The sequence below is a fragment of the Pleurodeles waltl genome, chromosome 2_2 (genome assembly GCF_031143425.1).
Source record: "Pleurodeles waltl isolate 20211129_DDA chromosome 2_2, aPleWal1.hap1.20221129, whole genome shotgun sequence".
Lineage (NCBI taxonomy): Eukaryota > Metazoa > Chordata > Amphibia > Caudata > Salamandridae > Pleurodeles > Pleurodeles waltl.
Genome location: NC_090439.1, coordinates 897,967,461 through 897,993,861, shown reverse-complemented (window position 1 = coordinate 897,993,861; position 26,401 = coordinate 897,967,461). Strand labels below are relative to the sequence as shown.

General features: G+C 46.2%; 1 protein-coding gene across 1 annotated transcript in view; it reads right to left on the bottom strand.

Annotated features, from left to right (window-relative positions):
• Positions 1-1,457: 1,457 nt before the first annotated feature.
• DCSTAMP (dendrocyte expressed seven transmembrane protein) overlaps positions 1,458-26,401 on the bottom strand; it is an 89,829-nt gene continuing 64,885 nt past the window's right edge. Inside the window, exons 2-4 of the mRNA XM_069219234.1 lie at positions 22,776-23,354; positions 14,717-15,043; positions 1,458-1,541 (exon numbers count right to left, since the gene is read on the bottom strand). Coding sequence (XP_069075335.1) covers positions 1,458-1,541; positions 14,717-15,043; positions 22,776-23,354 — 990 coding nt within the window. The remainder of the gene's footprint in view (positions 1,542-14,716; positions 15,044-22,775; positions 23,355-26,401) is intronic.

Here is a 26,401-nt window from a genome sequence, read left to right as displayed (position 1 = left end):
TCTTTAGAACCACACTATTGGTTTCTTGGTTTGCGATTTGCATATAGTTTGTCTTCCCTATATGTGCTGTCCCTTCTCATGAATATTCACACCTTGCCAAGTCTTATCCACAGAATTTGAAGGGATTTAATACCCCTGTGTGCACATTGCCATGCCTGATCTGTCTAATGATCATAATAATGAACTCAAAGCTTTCACTTTATGCTGAGTAAATTAATGAGTAATGGTCTCGAAAACTGTGCTTTGGTCAGTAATACTCTAAAGCATGGATGGTTGTCTTTTGGAAAAGTAAAAAAAGTAAAGGACTTATACTAACAAATGGCACCCAGCACCTTGAAATACATTTTCATTTTGATTGGAAGTGGTGACCTCACATGCCTAATCTGTGATCAGTTGTGACTTGTGCTGCCTAATGTTGTCAATAGAATAAGTAAGTCCTGACAGGTAAATGCACTTACGGAATAAGCAGCCACTTTAAGTACTATCTCTTCTCTCACCAGCAGTCCAGCGGCGGCTGCCGCAAATATCAAGGGGAGGAGCAGGCGGGGGAAGGTAATGAGGGGGGTAGAATTTATTTTTATCTTTTGCCGTCGCCTCCTGCAGCGTTGCTCCTCTGCCTTCCCTCGTTGTGATGTCCCAGCATTCACTGGGACACCAGCACAGGCTTCCCAGCATTCCTAGTGCTGCTTTAATGCTAAACCTAAACCCATGAAAGAAACATTAGGGTTGGTCTGAGCGGCTTGGGTGCTGCTCAGACACAACCCTGGGGTCTTTGCAGTTTCACCAAGTAAAAAATTGAGGAATCCTAGGAGGGACGGCCAAACTCACAGGCGCACTTAAGTGCACTCTATCCTCCCCCCCTCCTGTGGCCCAGTCCACTCTTCCTTGAACATGCTGCTGGCCGAGCCAGTAGCTAAAAGATAAAACGATAGTTAAACATTGTTTTATCTTTCAGCTCTTGGCTTAGCCAGGGGGGAGATGCTACTTCCCCATTGGGAAGGAGCCTCCCCTGCAGCAGTCTGTGAATTGCTTAAATGAGATGGTGAAGGGGATCTGTTTCCAGATACTAAGGATTAGGGAAAAACTTTTGAAATTTACAGTGTTAAGACCAGCAATCAGCTCGAATAAATTAAGAAACTCAGCCTCTCTACAACAAAACCCCAGTTTCCTTCACTAACATCAAGTGCTTTCAAAATGATTGCAAATAACTTGTTTGTTTGGGTGGTTTACATAGTTCTAACATTCCCAGTTTCAGGGCGCTCTAAAACACTGTAATTGTACTGAACTGCTGAAACAAAGTAGTGTTTGGATTGCCATAATACTTAGCCTCAAATGCTTCCAAATGTAAGCTGGTGGCATGGGGAACAGAATAAACCAATTTACCACATGTTGCAACCAAATTCCAACTTTCGAAAACTAATGTCATACATCTTCAGATGTATAAAGTGTCAATGGCTTCAAACAGCATCACTGCCCGGAATTGCCTCTTTTTTACTGTCCGTTAGTTCTTTCGTTTTCAGGACGGGAAACCAGAAGTGTACCTGAAAAGAAAAGAAATGGAGCTAACAGGTGTCCTTAAATTCATTTTTACTTAGTATTGCTTCAAGGGAGACGGAATATAGAAAATATAAAGGGCACATTCATCAACAGCATTAGGATTGCCAGTCATTATGGTAAAATGGGTTTTCCCAAGCTTCAGTAAGACACAAAGAACAGCTGTCACCTGGGCATCAGCAATGCAAACTTCCCATGCGCATACGCAAGCGCGCTGACGCACACTCACCTCATGGGCGTCAGCAGTGCAAGCTTCCCTCACACACAGAAATGGGACAGCATGGGCGCCGAGACACACACACACACGCGCGCACCCCTCCCTCCTTCCCCTGCAGTCATCCCAATCTGCTTGTTGCCCCTCAAGGGGTTTGAAAAACTCACACCCACTAGGGTTACTACTCACCCCACCTCAACACAACAGCACATCATAGGTGAAGCAAGTGTCCCTGAAAGTGCCGCTAAGGCAAAGGAAGTAACATGGCAATCTCCCAGACCCCAAGAAAGAGGCACCCAATAGGATCTTTGGCCCAAATGTACTAACACTGTGAGCTGGTTTAGATAACAAAAGTGATACAAAACAGGGCAAGGCTGTCAAAAGCGATTTACTTTCCAGCGTAAAACAAGGTATCAGTTACTTTACACTACTTAGTGTCATGGGGCAGTACCATTAATGGTACATGGGTGTTCCTATGCAACCACCTGTGGTTTATGGTACAATGTCATATCTACCAGAATTGTAGACATGACTCTGTGCCAAAATTGTATCCTCTCCAAGGCTGACGTAACGTTGGAGAAATGTTTTTTTTTTTTCACCAAACCTTTCCAGCTTTATATATGTTCTGTAGTCTGCAGCACACTTACAAGCTTGGAAGTGCTTGAGACTGTTTAAACATAGAATTTTGTAGTGGAGGATCTCCTTCCAGTATAAAGCCTATGCTAGACATCACACACACCCTGGCACTATGGTGTAAGGTTGTGTGTGGCATAAGGCAGCCTAAAGTGCGCCAGCACAAGGAGGAGAGATACTTTTCTATATCTTTGTAAATATGGTGCTATTCTACACTAGTTCTTTCACGAAACGCAGGTCAGCAGCGTTGATTGTTATGCTGTGTGGCATGAAAAAATTGAATGTGTGCAAATGGACTAATGTACCCTTTACCCTCTTCCCACCCGTAAAAAGAGACAAAAAAGAAGGGAGAGTAAGCCAATTCTCAGCACATAGAGCAGGCGCAAACTGAGCAGCAGCTATGCATATCTCACTTGCAAGCACAATCCCATCACCTCCCTTTCATCTCTACCAGCCACTCCCCAGAGGATGGTGCAGCAGGGTGGGTTGTGGGGAATGCTGCTTGCTCAGAGCCACAATGAAACCGCAGGGTGCTCTGGGGAAGAATGGAGTCTTGGGATGGCCGAGAAAGATGCAGGGTCCTGAGGGTGCAAGGGGGGTCGCAGGCACTTCATGGAGCAGGCTCAGAGAGGCAGGGTACTTGCAGAGCAGGAGGCAGCAGGTGGAGCAGGCTTTATTTACAGAGTGCATGAGTGACATTATGCCTAGGGATGCACAATGCTGTCTGATTCAGGTGGTACCTGCATGGTGCAAAGGGGAGCTGCACTATGCTCAGTGCATTGCATGTGTCTCTGGGGTAAGAAGGGTGGCACCTGGTGATAAGTTTTAAAGAGGATGCCAGTTTGTTGGCATGCTGCAGGGAATGATTGGGGGAACAAGAGGGAGATGCATAGAACAGGAGACACATAGTGCAGAAGTGAGCTGTAGGGTGCAGTAGTAGCCACAAGGTGGAACAAAAGAGTGGCAAGCCCTGTTCTTACTATGCATTCTGGTACCTATAGCCCTCCATTTATAATAGAGAAACACACATCTATGAGGAGCAGAATACAAAGAAAAAAAGCAGGCCGGGTAAAACAGCCTGACAACTGTTGAGCCCTTAGGATAGGAGACCCTACAAAGCTTCAGTAAACAAGCATTGCTCATGGCTGCAAAAGATTACCCTTTTCATTCTCAGCAATATCTTCAGGACCCGAACATATTGCCTATGGATGCACCATCAACCACCATGATGCCTTATTCTTCAGATTCTGTGTTACCGTGACACCACCTCTGGGAGGGGAGTCTGGCTACATACAACCGACAGACCTCCACACCAACCCTAGAGCTCTTTAGCAGCCATCATCATCATGTGAGGTCTTTTCTGAGTGGCCTCTTCTGTCAGGGTCCATATTAGTTAGTCTCTTGGTTCACAGTGATAGCTTAGCTTAGGCTTGCAGCCTGTGCCCTTTTACCTTGTTAATATTCTCTGCATCCCTGTATTCATATTATTTGTTTTTTTATTGTTTCGTTTAGTAGCATTGTTTTAATTTCACTATCAGCTACTGTTCTGCAAAAGAGTCATTATCAGTGTTATGGACCACATACTTTGCATCATGTTCTTTTCTTTGATATCACAAGAACAGAATGAGAGGCACACAGAATAATATTTTGCATTGCTGGCCCCAAGACTGCATAAACAGTCCTGCACTTAGGTACATACCCGCGTCAGGCTTCTGTGCATAAACATATACATTTTCCCTATAAAAACATCTTGTTGGAAAAGTGGCATTAGAAGGAGTCCAACTAGAATTTCCATCCATGCTGCATGCCAGTTTTCCATAGACCTCAGCCTTTGTGTCTTCACAGATCCTGATCTGGAGACTGGAGGCCTGACTTTGTAACAAGGTAACAGGGGCGAGGTATACTTCACATGGACACTGTCTGGACAGATTTGGCTTACTTCACCATGATCTTGCTTAGGGGCCATAGATTAGTCTTTTAGGTAGGTCATATTATGACAACATGTTGGGTTTGTTTATATTTACATCTCTAATTTTCACAATCTTGATTTTGTTGTTCCTCATTATCCTAATCATTGCAGCTCATGTATTTTATCCTAGATTGCAGTCTTTTCAATAAATGTATTGAAAACTGTCCTGCATCTCTTTTCTTGCCTCCATATGTGTAAGAGATTTGTTTTTGGAGAGAAAAGGGTAAGGCTTGTTTCACCACGTTTTTCCCTGAGGGGTTTTTCAGAGTTCCATGCAAAGCTGCCACAAATCACCTCTATGATCTTGGTTTTGGTGAGGTGCTGCTAGAGAGCCAGGAAGGTTGGGATGGCAGCTGTCAACTGGTGTGAAGTGACTCAGTCTCCTGCAATGCAGAGGTCCTGCCGCACCAAATTTAGCATTCTCGTTGGAAAACGAGAGTCCTTATGACACTTCTGCTTGCGTCACTTTGCACTGTATAGTGCTGCATGTGCTTAAAATGGGCACAGTAAAATGGAAATAGGATAGAAAGCAACAGGAGTGTTAGATTGTAGTGTGATTTAAAGCCTGCTAGCAGAGGCACTTTTCATACTGCAGAAGGATCCTAGTGGCTGCTTCATTAATAGAGAAATTTGCTGCAAATTCTAGCAATGGCATAATCTGCCATCTGTACTTCCAGGCCATTTGTGGCTATAATGCCCCTTTTATTTTAAATTAACAAAACCTCCTAACAATAATAACAGTAACTTCGAAACACTCCAGAAGAGGCAAAGTGTATCTTGTAGGTAGAGATAGTTCCTGGTAATCAGAAGCTGTCATGAGTGTCCTTTAATATTCAGAAGATTTTACCCATCATTTTAATATAGAAAATTGTATTTTTATTTCCGTATTTAATTACATTACTGATGTAGTGCATCCTAACCCCATATGGGTCATCAGGGCACCTTAAAAGGATAGAAGATAGGAGACAGCAAGAAAATTGTGACAACCTTTCAACAGATGTATAAACATAGGTATCACGGTCGTCAAATACAAATATGAACCCATGGTATAATCACATATATAACTTGTTTTCTACCTCCTGAAGAAGGCACTGGTGTGTTTTCACTGTAAGAAGACAGATTTAGAGTCCCTCAGTTTAACTCCAAAAGTCTAAACTTAATAAGGTATTAGGATGTTTGATGGGGTAGCAACATCATGTTTAACACTGAAGCTGGTAAGGCAAATATCTATCAAGCTGAAAGTTAACGGGAAATGCAAATATTGTACACATTTTACAGTACCATGCTGTAAATGTGATAAGAACTGCTAGGAATATTGCAGGCAGGCCATTATGTAGTACAGTATGTTAAGCGACTGATGATAAAAACAGACTTGACAGCTAATTGAAAGTCTGTTTTAGAGGAAGACTTTAACATTGCTTCATTTGATACCTAGCACTCTCTATGATTCCCTTGACAAGAAAGTGCAATTTGATTAATTTGTCTAATGTGAAACCAAGTAACTTGGGCCCATATTTATTTTGTTGCACCACATTTGCGTCATTTTTTTACTCAAAAGCGGTGTAAACTTACAAAATACAATTATATTTTGTAAGTTTGTGCTGCTTTTGTGTAAAAAAAAAAAGCGGCACAAAAAAGTATAAATATGGGCCTTAGTTGCACTAAAAAATATGCCACCTCGAGGCAGGCACGATGTTACAAAAAAGATTTCTTTCCATCAAACCTTTAAAATTTTTTGTTTTCATGTGTGCTGTTCTGTACAGCACACATACAATACAGTGCTTAATTTGAGCCAGTGAATGCCGGCGGGGGGCATGGGCACTTATTTTTGGAGTCTAGCACTTATTCTTAGGCATCAGATGTTTCCTGAGAGCGAGATAGGGAAAAACGCATGAGTTATAAAGAAGGAGAAAGCGCAGTGGTGAAACAAAGGCCACCACAGCCCCCCTGCAGTGCTGGGGGTGGGGAGTTGAGCTTCAGAGGCACCCTCAGCACAGCACCATGGCCTGAGATTTCCCCAGTGATTCTGGAGGGGGTCCCTTCATGTTCTTTACAGGGGACCCCCCTCAAGTTTCATTACGGCACTGAGAAAGAGAAAAGCAGAGAAAAATCACCAAGGAGAGGAAACAGGAAACTGCAAGAGAGAGATTAAAGTCAGGAAGTGCCTGGTAGTCGATTAAAAGGCATGAGGTTGATTTAAGGCTACCAGCCTTTCTATTCAGTGTACTGGCATTTAATTGCACTGCCCACAGGCTTCAGACCAGAGGTTCAGGCATCAGCACTCTGTCTTTTGCAAATTAGGCACTGGCTGAAAGTGTTAATCTTTGTCAAAGCATAGCATTTTGTACAGAAAGGGTACCCTTACAGTAGAAATACTATGTATGACATTACATACACACCCTTGCACCATGATGCAAGGGTTTGAGCTTTGACACAAGGCAGCCTAAAGTACATTAGCACTAAGGGAGAGAGCAAAAGCTCTAAATATTTTAGTAGGTGGCATATTGTTCTTTGGTTGCTGTATTGTGTTGTGTGAAAGGTTAATGTTCGAAATGGAGTCGTTGGTTAACGGGGGTCTGTGCCCTGGTCAAGAAGTAACCACAATCCTAGTCAGGGTAAGGCACAAGCAACCCCTAAACTAACCTGTGCTCACCCTCTGGTAGCTTGGCACAGAGCAGTCAGGCTTAACCTGGGGGCGATTTGTAACATATTTGTGCAACACTTCAAACAGTAAAACAGTGAAACACCATACAAAATGATCTCACAAGAGAGTATGACAATAGAACTTATTTTAATAAATAAAACAAGACCAAAATGACAACAATCCAAGAAGCAGAACTTGAGCTATGAATTTTTAAAATTTAAACTGCAGGGTGATATTTGGTCACACTGGACCTTGACAAATCAAAAGTTGAGGAGAACCACGATGGAGTGCAAGCCGGCTACAGGAACCTAGTTGAGCCCACTGAACCAAAGTACCTAAAGTCCAGGTTGCAGAGCGATGTGTCAGTTCTGCTCCTGCAGCAGAGGATGCGTCAGTTCTGCTGAAGCAAAGCATCTCAGGTCCACGTCTAAAGATCCAGGACTGGAGTGGCACCACTTGGCAGGGCAGACTCACAGTGAGAAGAGTCAAGGTGAAGGAGTAGGGTGGTTGTGTCCTGAGACTTCAGATAAGAAGGCCAGCCAACTAGACCTTGGAGTCACTCTGGATTCTGGGATGGAGAGATGCAGGCCCAGTCCTTCTCACTCCCAGGCAAGAGGGCAGCAGGCACAGATTGGTACAGTCAAAGCAGGAGTCCTGCAGAGTCGCAGGCCTTCAGCAGGACAGCAGTCCTTCTTCCTGGCAGAGTACCCAGAGGTCCAGAAGTATACTTTCCTAGAAGATAGGAGAAGTTAATGGAAAGGTTCTTTGGAGTTCTGGGAGTTTCCGGACTCCCCTGCCCTGGCTCCAAGGTGGCTGTAGTGACAATACAGGGTTGGTAGGCCTATTTATATGACCCAAGACAGGCTGCAGGCACAAAGGGCTGAAGATAGGAAAATTCCAGTTTCCTAAAAGTGGCATTTTCAAACCTTTGATGATAAATCCAACTTTACCATTACATTTCCATAACTGCCAAACATGACATAGCTACCTCCTCTCATTTAGGAATTACAGCTTATTAGATGTAATAAGGAATCCCTAATATTGTCCCATAGGAGGGGTGGGCCTCACAGAAGTAAAAAACTAATTTGGGAGTTTTTCACTACCAGGACATGCAAAACGTAAAAGTACATGCATATCCTTTTATTTTCACAACACCCTGCCCTGCCTTAGGGTTGACCTATGTGTAATAAAAGGTGAGTTTAAGGCTTGGCAAGGGGTTTTGAATGCCAGGTCGACATGGCAGTGTGACACTGCATCCAGGCTGTAATGGCAAGCCTGGAACAAGTTTTCGAGTGCTATTTAGGTGGGTGGCACAATACGTGCAGCAGGCCCACTGGCAGTATTTAATTTGCAGGCCTTGGATATATAGTATACCACTCTACAAGGGACATACATGTAAATTAAATAACCAATTGGGTATAAAACAATTAAACCATGTTTTACGGAGAGAACTCAAGCACTTTAGCACTGGTTAGCAGTCCTAAGGCCACTAAGAGCAAAACTCCAGCAGAAATAGGAGGAGCATGGCAAACAAGTTTGAGGGTCACTCTGTAGAAGGCCATTTCCAACAGCTCGTAAATCTGCCCCCAGATTTCACTGAAGGGCTTGACGTAGAGATTATATAATATGGAGACAAGCTGGGACAAGCTGGGATTTTTGAGGGTATCCTAAAAATCAAATCTGAGGTTGATGAGAGAGAGCTTCATATTTTAATGTATTGTGATTTAATAAGATTAAGAGGTAAGATTTGAGCCATTTGAAAACTACCTTTGATGCCTATTCTGTCACTTATTGACTTAGGAGAATATCATAGTCAATGGTATCAGATGAAAAGCATAAGTTAAACAGTATGAGAGGGGATCATTTATCTCTGCCAAAATACCAGTAGGAAAGTGAGCATTGAGCTTTCTCTGCTCTATCCTGACCTGAACCCACGATGGAACTCATGCAGGAGTTGGTTTCCGAAGGTACATTTCTCAAACAAAATGGCAGTACTGATCAGCAATAATTTATCAAGAAAAGGTAGATGTGTTTATCGCAATGGGTTTCAGATTTCCAGAGTCAGATCATGGTTGTTGAAAAGTAGGCAAAGGTGGCTAGCCAAAGAGGAATAGGTATTTTGGCATGCCCTTTGACAAGAAAGGGTTGAAAGAGGTCTGATGGGGACCACGAAGACCTGGTGTTAGCAATGGTGAGGCTCATATCTTCCTCTGTGACTAGTTTGAAGGTAGAAGATTGAGGCCTCCAACCTCTAAACGTTTGGCCCAGCATAATGTTCACTAAAGAATGTTCTCCAGCGTGGCTTATAAGGACTCAAAATGAGGACAATGAAGACAAGCAGCAACTAACTACACAACCCAGACAAGAATAAGAGGTATCAATTCAGGCCAGATGTGTGAAAACATTTCTCCCATAGCCTTAAATACAAAAGGTTTCAGAATGCTCACCTGGAGCACAAAAGCACGATCACACGAGATCCGTAGGAAGGTATACACCAAACTATACAAACCTAATATCTGTTGTCTGGGCTATTCTATCTTCAAACCAAGAGGTGAGCCTGCAGAGATGACAGACTTGCTCCATATAAAGGGCCAGAGAGCACAGGAGAGCTCATTCTTGGTCCACTGTCAACTCACAAAATATAAGTAGCCAGCTCATCCTTGGACAAATTAAAATACTACAGTGAGAACAGGGTTTGCTTTGTAGAGGTGCAAGAGAAATCTGGGTCTAAGAGCAAATGATGGGAAATTGTACAGATGACAAGCAGGTCATGACACTAGCAGTGCATTCACTCTGTGTGTCACCTCCTCCTAGAATGTAGTCATGTAGTCAAATGGATGGGCAGTGTCTCAACTCACAACACAAAGAGATTTTTTTTACTTGAGTTTTAATGCTCTGAGGATTTTTGCATTGTCCAGGCTGGAATCCTCAGAGGATAGAACTACCATGGATAATTAACCAACCAACTTATTTCAGTTCAGGCTTATGTATGTGACCAATAAGGAAGTTAGATGAGATTTGGTACACATGCTTCCTGGAAACCCTTTTTGGCATGAGAAAGGTATTGGTGCCACTCAGACTATTCAAAAAGGAATTGCAACACAGCTATCCCTTTGAACCACCACTCCATTACCCGCTGGTGGGGGCAAAGAAAAGAAGAGTCGTCTGAATTGCTGCTTTTCCTTCATGGTAGAAAAGGTAGTTATATCTGGCCTTTTTAAAAGAGCCCTTCAGCTGCAATTTAACTCAAATTCGCTCCACAGCCAATCCCAATGACTCCAATGGCTCGATTTGAGGGCACTGGGGAGAAGAGGTACGATCTTCTGGTCAGGTTGAACGGCTGCAACCATTATTGTGCTGCATTCTTGATGTAGATGGAGACTAGAATTAGAGTTTGAAGCCTTCTGGGGTCTAGATCGTCAGAAAGTGTCAAATTAATGGACTCAGCTACAGCCTTGTACATGGAAAGTCCAGCAGACAGGATGGCTGAAAGGAGATTTCTCACCCTCCATTGTGTTAGGTATTTCCCATACATCCCATAACCGGTGATTCAGAATAGAATTCCACCTAAATATTATTTCAAAAATGTTGTGCCACCATAAGATTCTAGGAAAACTATTGAGGACCAAAATATGTGAATAGAATAATATATAGATACAAATAGGTTTACTTTACTTTACTCCACATATATGTACATTGATGATACAGTTATCATCATAGTACATGGATATGGGGTTAAGAATATTAAATATATATTCTTACTTATATGCACTTTTCTTCTCAATATTTGGGTCTTTGATATTTTTCCTACAATATTACGGCAGTGCACTATTTTTCAAAGTTTATTTTGATATACAACCTGAAAATCCTATGATGTTTCATTGCACTTGAGGCCATTGTCTGACTGAGTTCCCCAATCCAGAAAGCACTATAGGAATATCCCAATGTCCATTAAAAATTGTGTCAGACAAATATACCAGTGTCACTCCTGAAGGTATCAAAAATATACCAAATATTAAAATAAACATGTTATTATAATGTCTACATGTTTCTCCACATGCAATTTGAAGATTCATCGGGACTACCAATACTTGGGGACAATATAAGAGCTAATGCACATACTCAAAAGTATCAACATAATTAGTTTGGTTGCAATCTTATACCCATTTTCTCAACAAATGTTCTTTCTCCATGAGAGGAGATCGAAAGGTGGTTTAGCTACTGTTGTCACTTTCTTGGTGGTGCCACATAACCAGCATGTAAATGATCGACTCTCTTGTTTTGTGTTCAATCTTCTTCCTATTTTGGGGAGCTGAGGCTCTGGTGTACCAAAGCCTGCTTTTTGCCCACTTTAAATGAAGCAGGTAAATGCAATAAGTATTTATGGAGTAGTTCTCACTCTGCCGAATTCTGTTTGAAGTCCAATATCCCTTTCTCTGCCATACATACATAGAGTTCTGAATCCCAGGCATTAACAAAGAGCTTCCTACTTTCACAAATAAAATTGTTGTGAATGAAAGGAAATATGGAAAAACACTTTCAATGATTCAAAAACGTTTTTCTGAAAATTATTTGCACAGTGTTTAATGTAATTTTAACCTCTAACTTTTAAGATATAAACAGTTTTTTTACAATGTATTTATAAATGTCGGTGAAAGCTTTCATAGATTGGTTTAGTTATTTAGGGGATAAAAGTGCTGTGACTACATGCAAACCTAAAAGACATACTTACACTTGGGAGGAAATAAAAAGAGCATCCTGGTCGTGGAGCTACTGCCTGCCACATGCTGGCATGAAGCTTCTAACCAATTATGTTCATCCTAGATGCATGAGAAGGAAGGGAGACTTTTAACTTTTGGGGTGGGATCTAGTCTAGCTGACTGGAGGAGGATGACCTGATTCCGGAACCTTGTGAACCACCATTCTAACCCATACGGATATAGCAATTGAAGCCACAGCTAAACCTAACCCTAAACTGACTAGCTTTTAGATGGATTGGTGCTACCAATGCTAAACAACTGTGACCACACAGAATTCTGAAGTAAGGGTCTCACAACTACAACAGTACAGATGTGCAAGGCAAGTGGATATAAAAATATCTGTCTTTTCATCATCATGGTTAGAACATTCAACCTTGTCAAGGGTATGAAGCACTATATGACTATCACAGTTTGAGTAACATAGTGAGTTATAAAGTGCTTGGAAACAACAGAAGTGCTGTAAGAACACTGTTAGATCTGGCATCCTTGGTGCAGTTTTCCCCTAACTTTTTGCCTTCAGATATCCTGTTTTTCCTAACTTCATTTTAGCTGGCCTTAGGACTCTGGCCACTTTACTACTGTTAACCAGTGCTAAAGTGCTTGTGTACTATCCCTAAAACATTAGCTTGGCTTATATCCAATTTGCATATTTAATTTACATGTTAGACCATAGTAAAGTCGCGCTACCTGTGCCCAGGACCTGTAAATTAAATGCTACCATTGGGCCTACAGCACTGACTGTGCCACCCACATAAATAGCCCTTTGTATATGTCTCAGGCCTATCACTGCACCTTGTGTGTGCAGTTTTAAACTGTCCTTTCAACTTAGCAAAGTAAACCTTTTTCCAGGCCCATATAAGTCACCCCCTAGGGTAGGCCCTGGACAGCCCAGAGGACAGGGTGAAATGTATTTAAAAAGTAGGACATGTACCTTTGAGCTTTACATGTCCTGGTAGTGAAAACCTCTTCAATTTGTTTTGCAGTACTGCAAGGCCTACCACTTCCATTGGTTAACATTGAAATGACCTTATTGCATTTCATAAATGTAATTTCCAAATGGGAACAGGTGATCCCTTTATGTTTGGTGTCTCAGGAATCACAATTTCAAAATCCTAACTTGTAGTGAAGTTTGATTTTAAAATTCAGTTCTGAAAATGCCACTTTTAGAAAGTTGGCATTTTCTGCTTAAGCCATTTGGTGCCTGCAATCTGTTTCTGGGTCAAGCGGCTGGGTGTGGGTGACAGGTGAGCTTTCTGTATTCCTTCTAGACAGCCACACACAATGGGAAGCTTAGGTGAGACTGGATGGGCCATCACTGGCAGGATGCGGGGGAGTTTCTGGGCCCAATCCCACTAACACCTGAATAGGTTGTTTCCTGTCTCCACACAAAGGGCTGCATACCCCAGTGTTAGACTGGAGCCAGGGCTAATAATGCAGGACACTGGGCACTTCAAAGACATGTCTCTAAAAACTTCTCCCCACTTCAAAGGTACAAATGGGTATAAATACTGGATCTCCGACACCACCACATCAGTATACTGCTGGACCTGTCTATACTCTGCCAGGAAGAAGGGCCGCTGTACTCTGTTGATCTGCTGCTCTCAGGGAACTTCTGCCCTTCTGTGCTGACCTGCTGTCTGCTGCCCTCTTGGCTGGGTGAGAAGAACTGGACCTGCATCTCTTGAACATAGAACCCAGAGTGACTCCAAGGGCGAGTGACTGGCGTCCTTATCTAAAGCCTCAGGGTCACAACAGGCTTCCAACAACCTTGCACCTGCACTTCGACTCTGCTATCTGTGAGTCGACTCTGCCAAGTGGTGCCACCCCTGTCCTGGACCCTTGGAAGTGCACTTAAGGTGTTCTGCCTGCCTTTGTGGATCCAGTGGTACCGACGCATATCCTCTGCTGCGTGGCCCAAACCTGAGCAGAACTGATGCATCTTCGCTGTTGGGTGGATTGAAACTGTTGCAAAGACGCACATCGCCACTGCAGTCCATCAGAATCACCACTAATCACTCGATGCATTCTTGGCACAGTCCCTCGCATCCCTCATTGACGGCAGCCTCAACGACACTGGACTCAACATCGCAGCCTTGCAGCTTTTCAGAACTGATGCATTACCCTGACGGCGCGCTGCATCCTTGATGCTGGACTTCATATCGCAAACCACATCAACGGGATCCTAGATGACGAAGCAGGAGTTTGCATCGCAGCTTTACCACCATCTCAGAACGAACACATCCCTTCAGCTGTGCGATGCATCTTCAACTTGGATTCTCACAATGCTCTGCAAACCAGAATCTAAGGTACTTTGTTCACCGGGCCTAACTGGGTCCCTATAGCTGGCCCGCACTCCATCGCGGCCAGCCTGAACTTGTGACTTTGGCCCGATCCTGCACGGTCAGATATCCACAGGGGGCATTTTGTGCTATATGATGCTATTTTCATTAAAATCTTTAAAATTGCATTTCTACAGTTCTACATATTTTTGTCGTTTTGATCTTGTTTTATTTCTTAAAATAGCTTCTATTTTTCTAAATTATTGTCGGAACCTTTTTGTGTGGTGTTTTCACTTTATTACTGTTTGAAGTGTTTCACAAGCACTTTAAACTCTGTCTATAGGTTAAGCCTGACTGTTCTGTGCCAAGCTACCACAGAGTTGAGCACACATTAATTTAGGGTTGGCTTGTACCTCACCCTGACAAAGGTTATGGTTGCTGCTTGATCAGGGCTCACACCCCAGCCAATCAACAACCCAGTTTCTCACAAACACTAAGTAAACACCCATCATCATCATCATTATTATTATAATTATTATTATTAGCAGTAGTAGTAATAGTAGTAGTAGTAGTAGTTGTATGAGTAGTAGCAGTAGTATTATTAGTATTATAGAAATCTAACATTACAATGCAATGTAATATGTAAATAAATTGATAACTTACAGTCTTCACTAACTTGCTTATGTCCTGGTTCTCATTTTGGGATCTTGGTTTTCTTCTTTTCTTCAGTAGTTTTGTGTGTAGGTAAATAAGACGTTCCTTTTCCTTACTGGGATAGAATGAAGCCAAAACCAGTAGTTTCATTTGTGTCAGAGTAGCAGATAATAATCCAAGTATTATTAAAACAATTATAATTATGCTGAGAGGAACCCAGGTTTTGGAGAAGGAAAGTTCAGGCTTTGGTATGCAGGTGTGTTCAAGGAGATGGATTTCAAAGGAACTCTCATATGTGTTGTAATGCTTCACATTCGGATCCACAAGGATTCCCTTCTGAAAAAAAAGGAAAGCTCTATGAAACATCAATATTTGGCTAATAATATGGTAGTATTAAGTACCGTAAAGACAGCACTCTGTAAGGTGGTATACTACTACTTTCAGTTTTTATGCTAAAACCTATAATTATGTTTGATATATTTTAAGAATATGACTAACAACGTTTTCATGTCATTTTCCAAATAATAGAAATAGCCATTGATGAACGGACAATTACCATGAACTGCTTCAGTGATTCGCTCATTCCAAAGAAACTATCTGTGTGCCTTTTGGACACTCACAATATGGCACAGCTTATTGCTACCTGTCATAGAAAGGTAGTACATTCTTTCTAATTTTTTAATTTTCTGGGTGTAAAATGGTAGAAATTTTCCAGTTTACCATATGGCAGGGTGACTGCCCAAAGGGAGTTAGATGAACACAGTTCAACCGCAGGGAACATGAATAAATGGTGGCTCTGCTACACCTTTGGCCCAGGAACTCCAACTGTAGTGAATGGTTAAGTGAGTGAAGTGGGTGAGCATGCCTTCCACATTCTCTAACATTTCATAATGAGGTATAGACTGTGTTAGACCGGAAAGCCGTTTTTCGTTACTCCTCTATTTTTGCTGATCTCATTTTTGTTGGCTGTGTGCACTTTACCACTGCTAACCAGTACTAACGTGCTTGTGCTCTCTCCTTTAAACATGGTGAAATTGGTCTACACCCAATTGGCATATATAATTTATTTGTACGTCCCAGTGAAGTGGTACTACATGTACTCAGGGCCTGTAAATTAAATGCTACTAATGGGCCTGCTGCACTTATTGTACCACTCACTTCAGTAGCTATTTAAACATGTCCCAGGCCTGCTATTGCAGTCTGTGTGTACAGATTAAACTGCCATTTCGATGTGGCATAATAAACGTTTTGCCAGGCCTAAACCCTATAAGCACTGCTTTGGTAGGCCCTAAGCAGCCCATAGGACCTGGTACAGTGTACTTAAAAGGTTAGGCATGTCCTTGTAGTGAAAAACTCTTAAACTTTTTTTCCACTACTGCAAGACATCCCTTTCCCATAGGATAACATTGGGTTAACTTATTACATTTAATATGTGATAACGTTCGAATCGGAGGAAGTAGGAATGTTGAGTTTGGTGGTATCTAATTGTATTTTAAAACCATTTTTAATGGTAGAGTTGTTTTTTAGGTAAAACGCCACTTTTAGAAAGTTGGCATTTTCTTGTCCTAACAATTTGGTGCTTACAGCCTGTTTGCTGGCTCACATCACTAGCTGTGGCTGGCAGTTGGTCTGTGTGTGTTGCTCCAAGACAGTGAACCAAAGGGGGAATGTCTGTTGGCGGGATGGGCCATCCCTGACTTGATGAGGTGGAGGAGCGCTCACCTACCACACGTGCATAGCACAAAGGCCCTGCTCTAGCACACTCACAAATGGTTTGACACTAGTCTTTTGTGATCCTAAACAAAGCTGGGACAAGGGCAGGGAGGCAGAAAATCCCACACAACTCTGGGGTTGGAAACCTCCAGAACCTACTACTATTTCAAAGTGGGCACCAGGTATAAATGATGGATCCTCAGACCCAACTCTTGAGCACACCTCTAGCCCTGTAGAATACTCAGAAGTACTGCTGTGCTGCTCTACAAGAAGGAATGCTACTCTGTTGTCCTGCTGCTCTACTGCCTGAGTATGAAGGACTGGATCTGCATCTTGATCCCAGGACCACCAGAGTGATTCCAAGGGCTATTTGGCTGGCCTCCTGATCAGAGCATCAGGAACAAAAAATGCTCCATCCACCTTGAACCCAGCACCTGGACTCTGACTCCTGGTGTGAGTCCTACCCCTCAATGGTGATACCCTAGTCCTGGACCCTAGGACGTGGGCCTGAAGGTACTCTGCTGGCCCACCTGTGGTCCTGTGAGCATAACCGATGCAACATGATACATCTCTTTGCAGCTGCCTTGGAACCAATGAAGCGCAATGCATCCCTGATGCAAGACCTAGCATCCCAGCCTGCAGCTGACTTGGAACAGTCACTGCACGATGCATCCTCAACACAGGCCTCCACATTAAAAAAAAACCCTCATTGATAGAAGCCTCCACAGTGACACAGGACTCCGCATTGCAGTCCTGCAGGTCCCTTCGAATCACCACTGCATGACGTATTCTTGAAGTTGGATCTCTTAATGCTCCGAAACCAGGATTTAAGGTAATTTGTTCAGCAGGCCTAACCTGGTCCCTGTATATGGCCCATACTCCATTGTGGTTGGCCTGAACTTGTGACTTTGTCCGGGTCCAGTATGGCGAGATAACCACAGTTGGCACTGTGATTCCAGGCATTATTTTTAATTGAAACTTTGAAATTGCATATCTCTATTTACACTGATTAGAGCTTTGTTATTTTGGTCTCAAATCATTTATTAAATTCAACTCTACTTTCCTAAATTGGTGTGGGATTTACTTTTGCTTTGTTTTTATTTTATTACTGTTTGAAGGGCTGCATAAATGCTTAACACATTGCCTTTGAGTTAAGCGTGAGTGCTTGTAGCTATCTATCAGAGAGGTAAGCACAGGTTAATTTGGGGTTTCCTTGTGCCTTAACCCTGACAAGGATTGTTTTTTCTGCTTCAGTACGATTTACCTCCCCTCCCCCCAACCAGTAGCCCAATTTTCAAAAGACCGCTACCTTGGATCTAGCTCTTATCCCATGGACCCAAAACCACAAAAACAAAGAACCTGACAATTTATTTAATATGACTATGAAATTAGGTATCATTAATTTGGGGTAAGGGTTGTACGAAATTAGTCATCTAGAATCTTGCTAGGTGAAAACAGTTTCAATAAGACAAACTGGGCTCAACACTTTAAAGCAATGGTTCAAAGTGATAGGATTGTTCTCAGAGAAATTCATTTTACGCATTCAAGGACCGACAAACCTACGTTTTATTTTTGTTTGTTTTTTTAAACTTTTGTTTATTAACATTTTCCAACTTTTGGTGTGTACAAACATTTTCAATTATTGCATACATTAATATCATTGCATTCAGAGATGACCAAGTATTTTCCATTCTATTTTCGAGTTCAGACGAGTAATTTGTAAGTCCACATGTATTCCCTGCATTTGTGTTTTGCATAAACTTATCCCTGTGTGCTTCATACTCAGTGTCTTCATATGGTCATGTATTATGCTTTATAGCATCCTATCTCAGTGCCACACCAACCTGGTACTTTTTAACTGTGCCAAATGGCAACGAGTGGTGGGTCGCGGTGGGGTGTATCTAGTGACCACTACCTTGCTGTGGGGAGTGCCGTGGGCCCGGTGTAGGAGGGAACCACCACCCCCAGGCATCTCCTCCACCGCTACGCATCCGTCTGGGTGTGCCCTGAGACTGGGATGGGGCAATCCTGTACCACTGCCTACCCAAGGGGGTCCAGGTCCTCTGTTATTCTCCAGTTCTGCCCACCTCCTTCCTTTACCTTGTCCTTGACTACTGCGAGGGAAGGGTGCAATCAACTGCATCCCTCAATACTATGGCTCAGTGCGTTCCACCTGTTCCGGTTCCTCTCGGTCCGTGTTGGACCCCGACCCTCTTGTCTGTGGTCCCTCTTCCCATACCCTACCTTCCCATCTGATCAGAACTTCCTCCCATGCAGGGGCCAGGGGCTCCAACCGTACCCATCGGGCCTCCTCACTTTTCAGCACCTGTAGTTCAGCCTTCGCCCATTTTATTAAGTCCCGTCTCCAATCCTCCACAAGAGGGGGCCTCAACAACTTCCATCCCAACGTGATTTGCCTTCTGAACAAAACTAAAGCCAAACTGAGGAATCGGTTGCCCACCTTTCCGAGTGAGGTACCCGTGTACAGGCCCAGAAAACACATAGAGGGGGTTGGCTCCAAAGCAACACCCAGAAGACCCTCCAGGTGAGTCAGTGCTGCCCGCCAGCTCCGCTGGAGCCTGGGGCAGTGCCATATCATATGGTCCAGGTCCGCGTCTACTTCTCGGCATCTAGGGCATCCCCGGGGTTCACCCTCATAGATTAGGTTCAGCCTGTGCGGGGTGAGGTGTGTTCTATGTATATAGTTGTATTGTATGTATCATAGTCTGGTGTTCCGTGAAACCACCCGTGGGTGTGCCAGGACCCTCCTCCACTCGGCCTCCATTAGATCTTTCCCTATTGTCTTTTCCCATCGCTCCCTCAATGTCTGCAGTGGGTCTAGTGTGTCCTCACATTGTGTCTTATACAACCCGGATACCAGGTGCCAGTCGGTTCCTGATGTCAACAAGAGGTGCAAGACTCGCTGTGCGGGAGGTTCAGCGTTAATTGTGTCCCAGTGTGTCTTTATGTGGTGCAGCAGGTGATGGTGTAGTAGGAATTGGCCAGAAGGTATCCCCTTCTGTTCGGCCATTTCTGTGAAAGTTCTTAATATCCCATTGTTGAAGAGATACCCAATATTTTCTACACCAGCTTTGGCCCATATCCCCAGTCCTGAACCCAGAAGGACTCCTTCCTTCGTACCCTGGGTCATCACACCCAGAGGCAGAGCAGCAGAGTAGGGGTACCCACCCCCATATGTCTCAGGCATCGTTTCCAGCACGCCAGGGCTATCTTTGTCATAATGGTCTCCTCCTGCGCCTCCACTCGTCTGCCAATTATTTGTGCTATAATCCGCTCTATCCCTATCTTGCCACCGCTATTGCACCTGTCCACCCGGCCTTCCCCAGAACACCATCTGGGAATCCACTGTAACTGGCACGCCAGATAGTAGAACTCAAAGTCCGGAACTCCAAGACCCCCCTCACTGGTCGGCCTACACATAATGGTTAGTGCTGTACGTCTGCGTCCATCATCCCATATGAGGTCTCTGAGGAGGCTGTTCAGTTCCCTGAACCACAACTGCGGGAGTAGTACTGGCAGGTTAGTGAAGCAGTAGAGGAGACGCAGCAGCATAACCATCTTGGACAATGCCACTCTGGCCATTATGGACAGTTGAAGAGATCTCCAGAATCCCACAGAGGCGCGGAGCGATCTAAGTGCCCTTCCCACATTGCCTTCCCTTAGGTCCCTGAGGTCGTGGAACACCTGTATGCCCAGATATTTGAAGGAATGTGGCGCCCACACCATATCTTCTGGGCAGGACTGGGGGCGTGAGCCACCCGCCACCAGTGGGAATACAAAAGTCTTACTTCTATTAAGGCGCAGGCCGGACAATCTGCCAAACGTTCCAGGTTTTCAAGTGCCCACGCAGTCCTGTTTCACCGTCTCTTAAGTAGATCAGGATATGGTCAGCGTAAAGGGATACAATGTGTTCGTCCTGTCCCTATTCAATCCCCCTTCCCTTGCCTTCCACTCTTAGCCGCGCCGCCAGTGGTTCTGTTGCCAGCGCGAACAACAATGGGGAGAGTGGAAACCCATGCCTGGTGCCCCTATGTATAGGGTAGGTTCCCGATATCATCCTACCCGTCCTCACTCTAGCCAGTGGGGCTTCATATAATAGGTCTACCCATCTCACCCAGTCCTCCCCCAGTCCCATTCAGCGCATGGCAGTCCTCAAATAGTCCCATCCGACCAAGTCGAAAGATTTCTCGAAGTCAATGGCCAGGAGTGTCCCCTCGGGAGGTCTCTCTCCATGCGGCATGTGCAGGATAGCGAATAGGCGTCTAAGGTTCAGTGAGGTATTGCATGCGGGTACAAACCCATTCTGGTCCTCATGGATCAGACTAGATATGTGTGGTAACAGTCGGTTGGCCATAAGTTTGCTGAGGATTTTAAAATCATTATTCAGCATTGATAATGGGCGGAAATCTGTCACTGAAGCGTCATCTGAGTCTGTCTTGGGGAGAGGGATCACCAATGCCTCCCTCATCGTGTCCGGCAATCGGCCTCTCTGAAATGCCTCTGTGTACAATTCCACCAGCTGGGGTGCCAGCAAGGTCGAGTATTTCTTATAGAAATCCATTGGGAGTCCGTCCGTACCCCGGGTCTTCCCTGTTGCTAATTGTGCAATGGCTTCTTGTACCTCCCCTAGGGTCACGGACCCCCCAGGTCCTCTCTCCCCCTCTGGTCCAACCTGTTTAGGGGCACTGGGTGCAGGTAGGCATCAAGTGCTTCTTTTTCAATCGCCTCTGGGCTCCCAAACAGAAACCTCTGGTCGCTACCTTAAGAGTCTCCCACTCCACGTACCGCACAGATGCCGTGCCCTTATTAATGGTAATCTGGTTCGCCAGGCGAGATTGTAGCATCTCTCTATATGCCTGGTCTTCTAGTGCTGTTGGGGACAGCCTCCATATTGGGATTGGCGGCCTGTCACTGGTCGCTTTCCGTGTAAGCATGAGGGTGCTGTAGTCAGAAAGGGTGCGCCCCAGGTATTCCGACCGTGTCACCTCTTGTGCAATTGCAGTGGAGCAAACTATCCTATCTATCCTGGTGTGGACTCGGTGGAGGTAGGAGTAATAGGAGTAATCCCTATCTCTGGGGTGTTGACTGCGCCAGACGTCCACCAGCTACCAAGCCTTCACCCACTCTCTCGGATTCTTTGCTATTTTATGCGCCTGGGCACCCACCAGGGGCTGGGTAGAACGATCCAGGTCAGTGTCCATTGTGCTGTTAAAATCCCCTCCGATCAGTAGCTCCTCCCCTTGTCTGCGTATGATGTGGCCCGATAGACGTTGCATAATGGGGATCTGATCCTGGTTAGGGGCATATACCCTGGTTAGTGCTATCGGGACCCAATGTAGCTTCCCCCTAACCGTCACAAACCTGCCCTCCTGATCAATATCTGTCGAGGTGACCTCAAATGGAACCCCTGCTCTAATCCACACCAGAGCCCCCCTGGCGAATGCTGAGTATTTGGTGGTGAAAATCTGCCCCCTCCACCTTCTCCTTAGTTTATCAATCTCAGTGGTCACAAGGTGAGTTTCTTGTAATAAGGCCACATGTATGCCCCGTCTTTTTAGGTAGGCTGGAACCCTATGTCTTTTGGTGAGTGACCCCATTCCTCTCATATTCCATGTTAATATATTGTAGTCTCTCACAGTGACATGTCCGTAGCAGGTCCTGTGCCCCCCGCCCGGCCGAACCCAACAGCCAGCCCTGGTCCGCATGTCCCAGATATCTGTGACCCCGCACGCGACATCACCTTTAAAAAAAGAAACTCGTAACTCCCAACTCCCGTTTCCCAGGGCGCCTCTCAAATTGTAGGTAGCCCTTGAAAGAGCGCAACAGTGCGACTTAGTCAACAAGTGAAATATAGGTCTCGCCACCCGCATCTGAGTGGACGAGACACCTGTGGGGGGTGGGAGCTCAATGCCCGATAGGGCATGCTGTTCATACCTCACTCCTCGCCGCAGGGCCCATTCGTGGGCTCATTTATCCTAGCTTGTCTGCCGTTTGGAGAGTCACTCTCGGAGCGGGCGGGGAGCAACCCGAGTCCCCCACCGAGGACACAGAGGCCCGGTCTGATTCTCCTCCACTGCTTTCCTGCAATGATATTTCCTTGTTGATGGAGGCCGCTTCCTCCAAGGCCGCCGTCTTAGCGAGTTCCTTCTGCACCTTGGTCGGCTCACCCCGTGTGTGGTACTTGTTTCGTGGTCTCCTCTGTCCTCTGCGGGGGCTCCGCCCGGCCCGGCCCGGGCACCGCCCCCCGACACCCCTCTCCCAATCCTCGTGACTCCAGTCATCCCCATGCTTTATCGGGTTGCAGGAAAAACATGGTTTTGTCATTGGCAATTACCCTCAGTTTGGCCTGGAAGAGTAGCGAATACTGGATCCCCTCCTCCCTCAACACTCTCTTCACCGCCAAGAAGGAGGCCCTTTTGGTTTGTACATCCAACGTGAAGTCCGGGAACAATGTCACCTCCCCGTTCGCTACATTAAAGGGCACAGCCTCTCTGGCACGCTGGAGGAGGGTGTCTCTGTCTCTGTAGTGCAGTAGCTTTGCCACCACTACCCGTGGTGGTCTTCCCGGCTCTAGGGGTCTCGAGGGCACTCGGTGCGCTCGCTCCAGGGTGAAGAAAGGGGTCAGGCCCCCGGGGGTCACCACCGTCCGCATCCACTCCTCCAGGAACCCCACCATGTCCTTCCCTTCTGTGCCTTCCAGGAGACCCACCACCCATACCTTGTCCCTGCGGTTTCTCCCGTCTGCGTCCTCAACCCACTTCTCTAGGCGCAGGACCCGGTCGGTCAAGTCAGTTATTGTGGCTTCCAGAGTCTCCTGTTTCGGAGCAATTTCCAAAAGTTTGTTTTCGGTCTCACTGACTCTGTCGGTTAACTTCTGGTGGTCCGCTCTCAGGAGGCCCACCTCTACCGCCACCTGGTTGATGTCATGTTGCAGGGTTGTTTTAGTGTCTTCAGTGGCACCCAGGTGGTCATTCTGACCCTGGCGGTCACCGACCGCCAGGGCCAACGACCGCGGAAGCACCGCCAACAGGCTGGCGGTGCTTCCTGGGCCATTCTGACCGCGGCGGTAAAGCCGCGGTCAGAAAAGGGGAACCGGCGGTTTCCCGCCGGTTTTCCCCTGGCCCAGCGAATCCTCCATGGCGGCGCTGCTTGCAGCGCCGCCATGGGGATTCCGACCCCCTTCCCGCCATCCCGTTCCTGGTGGTTTTTACCGCCAGGAACAGGATGGCGGGAACGGGAGTGGTTGGGCCCCTGGGGGCCCCTGCACTGCCCATGCCAGTGGCATGGGCAGTGCAGGGGCCCCCTAACAGGGCCCCATAATGTTTTTCAGTGTCTGCTTTGCAGACACTGAAAATCGCGACGGGTGCCACTGCACCCGTCGCACCCCAGCAACTCCGCCGGCTCCATTCGGAACCGGCTTCATCGTTGCTGGGTCTTTCCCGCTGGGCCGGCGGGCGGCCTTTTGGCGGTCGCCCGCCGGCCCAGCGGGAAAGCCAGAATGGCCGCCGCGGTCTTTTGACCGCAGTGCGGTCATTCGGCGGTTCCCGCCAGGCGGGCGGCTACCGCCGCCCACCGCGGTTGGAATGACCGCCCTAGTATTTTATCAAGGGTGGCTTGTACTGTTGTGTGGTGTGGGTCTCCACTGTGTTCGCCACTGCGCTCAGCTGGGACTCTGCGGCTCGCCATATTGCCTCTGTTCCGGGCTTTGGATGGCATCTGCAGGTCGCAGCTATATGACTAAAGCACCCGTTCAGGGTAGGACCTCTCTGTTATGGGTTTCGGGGCTCGGTCTCCTCAGCGCCCTCCGCCAGGGCTCACCGCAGCCGCTGTCACCCCTCCGTTAATCAGGGGGGGTTCTCACTTCTCCACTCCCCAAGGGTCCGGTGCCCTATCTATTTGTCCCATGTGTCTCTACAAGCTTCCTGGTGCGGGCCAGTCTCCAATCCCAGTTCCCTCTGCATGTGCGCCGCTGCCTTATGTCTTCGGGGTATAGTCAGGCCCCCAGAACAGCCAGTCAGTCTCGGCCTGAGCTTGTCTACCTCTCATCGACCCCCATCTCAGCCACCGGCTGGCCATCTCTTGCCACCTCTTCTGTGTTGCTCCGGCATCCCCATTCTCTTGTGATGTGCACCAGGGCCGACAGCCGGTTTGCCCGACCCGGTGGGGGGCCCCCGCCGTCCCAGTGGTCCCCCCCCAGACCCTACTGTCCTCTTGCGAGCGTCCGGGCCCCCCCCCAGGCGAAGATCCCCGATGGTCCGGTGCAGGATCCGCTCGGGCGCCGCTCACCAGCTCCACACCGCCGACACCGAGGCGTTGTCCGTCGTCCCCCCAGCCCAAGGGATCATTCGGGCCACACTGGGATTCGCAGTCGAGGGTCGTGCAGCTCACCACTGCGGTCTCCGGGACCCGCCCCGGTCCGCGGCCTCCACTTGTCCCCCTAGTCGAGTGCTGTGCTCAGTCCCAGGCCACTGGGGGGCGAGCCGGCCACCGCAACGTTCCGATGCAGGGGTCAAGTCCAGGGATGCCCCCAAGCATGGCGCGACCTGCTGCGGCAGCCCGAGGGACCCGCCACGTCCGCGGCCTCCGCCCCTCCTCCTCGTCGGGTGCTTCGTTACGCTCTAGGCCGCCGCCCCGGCCTTGCGCACTGTGCGCTCCAGGGCTGCCTCTCAGTCACCGCACCAATCAGGCCGCGGGAGGCAACTCCAAGATCCGGCACTCCCTGCCCGGACCTGCACCCCCGCAGGGAGCGGATGAGTCCGCTGGGTCCCTGTAGAGGATGTTACAGCAGGATAAGTTTGCAGGCCGTGTCGGAGCTATGCATTTACGCGTCCGACATCTTGCCTGGCTCGGCCAGGCCCCCCGAACGACAAACCTACGTTAAAGTAAAAAAATAAACCTAAAAAAATTCCGAACCAGTTTTTTGAAGAGGAGAAACATTGTTAGAATCAGATTATTAGAACTGGTGATAGGCATTTTAACATTGTTTTAAGTTAAAAAGCACCAATAAATTGCAAAACATTTAGGGTACCACTTGACTAGGACCTACCTGTAATTTCAGGCCTAATTCAATGGAGCAGAGATCAGTTAAGACTTGCAGACCAAACCAGACAACAGATTTATACTCTGATTAACCCCTTCACTGCCAGGTCTTTTACCCCTCAGATGCCAGGCCTTTTTGTTGCTATTTGGGGCAGTTCGCACATAGGCCCTCATCGTTTTGTCCACTAAGCTACCCTCATTTATGTCCTTTTTTCCAACATCCTAGGGATCCTAGAGGTATCCAGAGTTTGTGGGTTCCCCTAGGGGACATCAAGAAATTAGCCAAAATACAGCGAAAATTTCATTTTAAAAAACAAATGGGAAAAAAGGGCTTCAAAAGAAGGATTGTTGTTTATTCCCTGAAAATGGCATCAACAAAGGGTTTGTGGTGCTAAAATCATCATCTTCCCAGCTTTCAGGAACAGGCAGACTTGAGTCAGAAAAACACATTTTTCAACACAATTCTGGCATTTTACTGGGGCATACCCAATTTTTACTATTATTTGTGCTTTCAGTCTCCTTCCAGTTAGTGACAGAAATGGGTGTGAAACCAATGCTGTATTCTGGACAGCTAAACATTTCTAAAAAGTAGGCAAATTTCAGAATTCAGCAAGGGGTATTTGTGTGGATCCTACAAGGTTTTCCTACAGAAAATAACAGCTGAAATGAAAAAATATTTAAATTGAGGTGAAAAAAACAGCCATTTTTCTCCACGTTTTACTCTGCACTTTTTTCCTGCGAAATTTTCAAAAGCAATATACCATTACATCTGCTGAACTCTTCTGGTTGTGGGGATATGTAGGGCTTGTAGGTTCATCAAGAACCCTAGGTACCCAGAGCCAATAAAAGAGCTGCACCATGTGATGGGTTTTCATTGTATACCGGATATACAGCAATTCATTTGGTGAAATATAAAGAGTG